Source organism: Balaenoptera ricei, chromosome 1 (genome assembly GCF_028023285.1).
Source record: "Balaenoptera ricei isolate mBalRic1 chromosome 1, mBalRic1.hap2, whole genome shotgun sequence".
In the NCBI taxonomy this organism is placed as follows: Eukaryota; Metazoa; Chordata; class Mammalia; order Artiodactyla; family Balaenopteridae; genus Balaenoptera; species Balaenoptera ricei.
In genome coordinates this window covers 83,705,865-83,711,864 of record NC_082639.1, presented here as the reverse complement: position 1 = coordinate 83,711,864, position 6,000 = coordinate 83,705,865, and the positions used below count along the sequence as shown (strand labels likewise).

Below are 6,000 nucleotides of genomic sequence, written 5' to 3'. Positions count from 1 at the left end.
CGGAGGACGGGCCCCCTTTCTCAGGCAGAGGGGCCCCAAGGCTGCTCCTGGTGCTTCCCGCAGCGGGTGGAAGGGTCCTGCCCGCCACCTGCGCCCGCTGGGCCTGGAGGCGGGGAGGAGGCAGAAGGAGGCGGCGGGTCGGCGGCGGGCCAGCCGTGGTGGGTTTCTCTCCCCTCCGCCGGCCCCCGAGCGAATGCCTGGAAGTTGACGCGAACTCCGGGCCGCTGGGAAGCCCCCGGGCGCGGGGGTAGGGCCGGCTCCCATTGCGGGGCTGGCCTCCGCCTGCGCTGCCCTGTCGGCCGGGCCGGGAGGAGGGGCAGCCTCACCGCGGGCCTGTATGGCGTGAGGGCGGGGACGGGGTCCAGGGACCCGCGCGGGGAGGGAGCGCCGCGCCCGCCGCCCTTCAATTGGCCGCGCCGCCCCCTCGCGGGAGAGGCGGGAGGAGGAGGCCCTCCATTGGTCGGGCTAGTCGGCCAATCCCTGAAGGTCCGGAGGAGGCAGTGGGGGGCAGTTCGTGCGGGACTCCGGAGCCGACCGGGAGGCTCTGCGGGACCTCGTCCGAGTGAGTAGCCGAGGCACCGCCCGCGTCCCGCCGCCGAGTCCGGGCGATTCCTGCGCCGTCCAGGGGAGCGAACTCCGAGCATCTTGTGGTGCGGCCACTCCTCGGGGCCAGAGCGGGGAAGCCGAGTGCGAGAAACCCCCGGACCAGAGCTCAGCCTCTTCCCGCCGACCGAATCATCATGACCCACTTCAACAAGGGCCCTTCCTATGGGCTCTCGGCCGAAGTCAAGAACAAGGTACGCCTGGGCAAGGGTGGGGCAGGACCCCGGGGCCAGAGGGGGGATGCAGGGCACCGCCCAGGGGACCCTGGGACGGGGGTGGCGTGGGCCGCGCTTCGCCCAGTGCGCCTTGTCTATGGCGGGCTTCGCGGAGAGGAGATGTCGGGGCGGCGCGAGAGTCGCCGCGCGTCCCCGACCTGTCCCCGGCTCCAAGCGCCGGCTCCCGGGCTCTCTTCTGGCTTTGTTCCAGCGCCGCGGGCCGGGACTGGCGGCGGGCGGTGGGTTCCCGGGCTCCTGGAATCCCGCAGCGCCTGCCTTCGGCTCCAGGAGCGGGTCTGAGGCTGCAGGACGCACCCTTCCGGGAAGGGGGCGCTCCTGCGTGGTCGTTCGCCCTTAGGTGGGGTCAGTCCGCGCGGCTGGGGACCCAGCGAGCAGCCTCCGCCACCCGCTCCGGCCCGGGCTCCTGGCCAACCCTGAACCTTTTCTTACTCCAAACCCCAGGCCGAATTCAAGTGTGTGAGTAAAGTTAGGCGGTTACGTGGCCAAACTGGGTCCCCCATTGTTCCTCGCCTTTTCCCGGATGGGAGACCGCTGAGCATCCCACGCACGGACCTCTGGGACCACCGGAAGAACGGGAGCCGTCCAGAACCCTTCACGGTTGTCGAATACCGGTGCCAGTTGCTGCTGCTTCTGCGGGAAGCGGAGACAAAGCCTGAGTGCGCCGTTTTGGGAATATCTGCTGTAGACTTGAGATTTATTTTTATAAAACACTGAGAAGTTTGTAGTACGTTAGACTTCAACGATATCAAGGAAATCTTCGTGGGTTGCTTTTGTTAGGGTTTATTTGCTGAGGCGGGCTGTAGTTTGGAGTGATTGGGCTTTGGTAACCTCGGTTCTGCCACTTTGCCCAGCATAAGAATGCGTTGGGTTTATCTTTAGTACTTTCGGTCTGGGAAAGAGATGAGAGGCGTCCCCCTCCCCAAATCCTCTCCTTCCTTCCTCCCTCCCTGCATTCCAAGCCCATGACATCAGGGGTTTCTTGGGGGAGAGAGCAGCCAATCGGCGCGGAACTGCGCACAGAACGCTCATTGTCTCCTTTCTGCTGTTCTGGCCAAAGCGCCACAAAGGAGGGCTGCTGTGGTTTAATTCTCATTAACCTCCCGGGAGCCGAAGCATGTCAGGATTGCCACCGCACCGTCCTACCGCTTGTAGAATTTACTGGCATTGTCAGAGTTGTAACATCCCAGCGTTGGGGGTGTACGCGCTGTGGAGTGAATTATGTAGAGTCCATGAAGCGCACCATTGTCACACCCCAAGGGAGAATTGTGGCTCTTCTGACCCCGTTATATAGTCTCCAGATCATATTGTAATTCAGTTGTTAATAAGTTCTAAACAATCTCTGAAGCAAGGAGTTTATTTTAGTCTATGTATCCAGAATTGAAATTTAGATCTTTTACCTTGTCAAGTCTGTTGCCCATTTTAGAAAACGATTTTCTGAACATTTTTGTAAAGAACAGAAAAGTGAGTGGTTTGTGTATGATTGATTACAAACCCCACCAATTGAAAACTTGCAGAATATTGTTCCGTTCTTTCCAAGGTTTGCAAGCGGAGCTTTAGGAATCCTGTCAGAGGACTCAGCATGTCCAAACTGCTGGATGTGATACCCTGGCCTGGCTTGTGCACATTAATTTTAATTCGCCCTTGTGATTCTTGGCTGGCAACAGTTGAGTCTCTACCTTTTGCATTGTAAATGAGGTACTGATAACTTTGGCAGTCCTTCTAGAGACTTACTTTTCTTGGACGTTAATATCCATGTTAATTTCTTTTGGCTGACTAATGAAGCAACTTCTGCCCTTTGCCTACTTATCATTGAGCAGACTGAAGGAAATGCGTGGACTGAGGCTAGATCATTGTAATTATTATACATTTTTAAAAATAGTAAACCTCAGCTTCCAGAACCTTTGGAAAGTTAAACTTTAGGTTTATGTAACTGTGAGTTTATCCCTTTAAGCATCAAACCATCCTTAATAACCCCTTTCATTTATATGGCCCTTTCATACAGTATTCTTTCATAGGAAGTCTTTTTATATATATATATAAATTTATTTATTTAGTTTTGGCTGCATTGGGTCTTCGTTGCTGCGCGCGCTTTCTCTAGTTGTGGTGAGCGGGGGCTGCTACTCTTCGTTGCGGTGCACGGGCTTCTCATTGCGGTGGCTTCTCTTGTTGCGGGCACAACTCTAGGCTCGCCGTCTTCAGTAGTTGCGGCTTGCGGACTCTAGAGCACAGGCTCAGTAGCTGAGGCGCACCGGCTTAGTTGCTCCGCGGCATGTGGGATCTTCCCCGACCAGGGCTCGAACCCGTGTCCTCTAATTTGGCAGGCGGATTCTCAACCACTGCGCCACCAGTGAAGCCCCATAGGAAGTCTTTTGATCTCAGCAGTAGAGCAGCCCTCTGAGGTGGGTAGGATTCCTGGGATTATCCAACATCATTTACAGATCAGGATGCTGAAGCTCAGAAAGATGGGATTTGCTCAAGATCACAGAAAAATGTTGGAATATTCTAAGAATTTTAACTCTAAGAGTGATATCTTAGTTTAGTGAGGTACTTAGGGATGTTCTGCTAGATGTCACTATTGTCCACCCTACTCCCCGCTATTTTTGCTGTTCACCTGTCAGTTCCTGGCATCATGATTATTCATTTAATGCTGTTTTAATCTCTTCTGGGCTTGGAAATCAAATATCCATGTTTGCTAGTCCTTTGTATGAGATACTGCATTTCAATTGAGGGCTCAGAACCACCTGATTGAGTGGGTCTATGGAACATGATCTTTGTCGTTGCTTGGTTTGCACACCTTTTGATTTCTTCCTGCTTTTTCTTTATGTATTGCATAACTGATATGTTGCTTAAATATTAATTTTTTTTCTTAAAATCTCATTAACAAAGTGGGGGGAGATAGTGTGGAATGGACCTTGGAGTGATGCAGATGTGGGTTCTAATCCCCCTTCTGCCACTTACTGCCTTGAATGATGTTGGGCAAATTATTTGGTATTTCTGTCCTAGTTTCCTAATCAGTAAAATGGGGGAAGTGATAGTTACCACCTCTAAACTCTGCATTGTTGAGATGTGTCTGGCTTGCAGTAAGTACTCAATGACTATGTTGTGGCTATTAGTTCTTAGTAATAGAAAACTAGTATTGGTATTATATTTCTTAGACTTGTATGTCACTGCCTCTTTAAGTATTCCATTTCTATTAAAAAAGCCTTTGGTCTTTTTATATTTGAATTGAGCAAGTATTTGATCTTAGATAGTTTTAATTAGTAAACTTTCAGGGAAAAGTCAGTAAATTTAAGATACTTGTTTGATAAGATAATAATACCTGGTAGAACATACAAACTTACTTTTTTTTAATAGGCAAGAAGATGTTTGAAAACAGCCTTAAAAAAGTAGAATCCTTCAGCCTGTGATATAATCAGTATGTCTCTAATGACAAGAAAAGGATCATAAGTTGCAATCTACCAAGACTATAATGGAGTAGAAGGTCCGGAATATAGAAACTGGTGTAGATAGTTCAGTGAGGGATGGAAACACTCGTAAAGTAGTAAGGTCTTACATGTATCATACAGGTTACGCCAGGCCCTTGACTGCATCTTGGGGACCAAAGGTAAATACCTCTGTGCCTTATAAGCCATGGAAACATGACAGGTCCCAAAAGGAAGCACAGCATTTCCTGACACTTGGCTCTGAGCAAGATGTTGGAGTCGGGTACTTTCTTGTAGAGCTGAGGATGCAGTGAAGCATGCCCTCACCAGTCTTTAGAGCACGTGGTGCCGGGAGAGCACGTGGTGCCGGGAGCTTTCTTACGGGTCTCAGGGAACGTGGAGGAAATTAGTTGCGGGGCGGGAGTGGGTGGAGCTGAAATGATCTTACCTGGGCATGTTTCTTGGGAGGAGTCTAACTGAGATACTAAGAAGAATGGAATTGGAATGCACATTCTAACAGTTTCTGCTCCCAGGGAGTGTCTGATTTGAGCAAAGTAGCTTCTCGCAGAATCTTGGTTTCAAAATGGTATCCCTCAACAGATAAAAACCATTTTGCAAGGCTTATTACTAAAATTGTAAGTCATTGAAGAGTAAGTTAAACAATCATACAGTAATAATTAAATAGGACCAAATGTCCCATGAGGCCATGCCGGCCTACCAGCCCAGTGCCACTTGGACAACCGGTTTGCTCTGCGGATCAGAGTAACCCCAGGGTGTCTGTGGACTCCTGTTGTAAACTGTGTCCGAAGGTGGTCTGCCTTGTTTTCTGCTAGAGGAACAGAATCATGGTAAAAATGTATTGATGGGTTTAGCTTTAGCTTTTTTTTTTTTTAACTTTACAGTTCAGAAATAGGTTTTTTAAGATTTTTTTTTCATGTGGACCATTTTTATAGTCTTTATTGAATTTGTTACAACATTGCTTTTTTAAAAATTAAGTAATTTATTTTTGGCTGCGTTGGGTCTTCTCTAGTTGTGGCGAACGGCGGTGGGGGGGGCGGCTACTCTTCATTGTGGTGCGCAGGCTTCTCATTGCAGTGGCTTCTCTTGTTGTGGAGCACCAGCTCTAGGCGTGCAGGCTCAGTAGTTGTGGCTCGCGGGCTGTAGAGCACAGGCTCAGTAGTTGTGGTGCATGGGCTTAGTTGCTCTGCGGCATGTGGGATCTTCTCAGACCAGGGCTTGAACCTGTGTCGCCTGCATTGGCAGGAGGATTCTTAACCACTGCGCCACCAGGGAAGTCCCTGCTTCTGTTTTAGTTTTCGTTTTTTGGCTGCAAGGCATTTGGTATCTTAGTTCCCTGACCAGGGATCGAACCCGCACCTCCTGCATTGGAAGGTGAAGGAAGTCTTAACCACTGGACTGCCAGGGAAGTCCCCAGAAATAGGTTTTTAATTCAGAACTTTTTGTTTATTGTTTCTTTCCACCAGCGATAAGATCTCCATCTTATTCATTGATGAGATATATCAAGATCTATATTTTAGAATATAACCTGGCACATAGTAGATGCCCAATAAATATTTGCTGATTTCATTAATTTACCCATCAGGAATAGATTTTACCATCTCTAGAAACTGGAAAGTAACCATGTTTGAAAAGTCTGTGTAAAGGAATTCTGTGGTGCAAGTGTGATGTTTTTGAAGGACGTGGTGATTTTTATAGTTTGCTTTTCTTGAGCAATGTCT

General features: G+C 49.6%; 1 protein-coding gene across 1 annotated transcript in view; it reads left to right on the top strand.

The window, feature by feature from the left end:
- The first annotated feature begins 487 nt into the window (after positions 1-487).
- CNN3 (calponin 3) overlaps positions 488-6,000 on the top strand; it is a 27,207-nt gene continuing 21,694 nt past the window's right edge. The window contains exon 1 of the mRNA XM_059926665.1: positions 488-797. Within this exon, the coding sequence (XP_059782648.1) occupies positions 741-797 (57 nt within the window). The 5' untranslated portion in view covers positions 488-740. The remainder of the gene's footprint in view (positions 798-6,000) is intronic.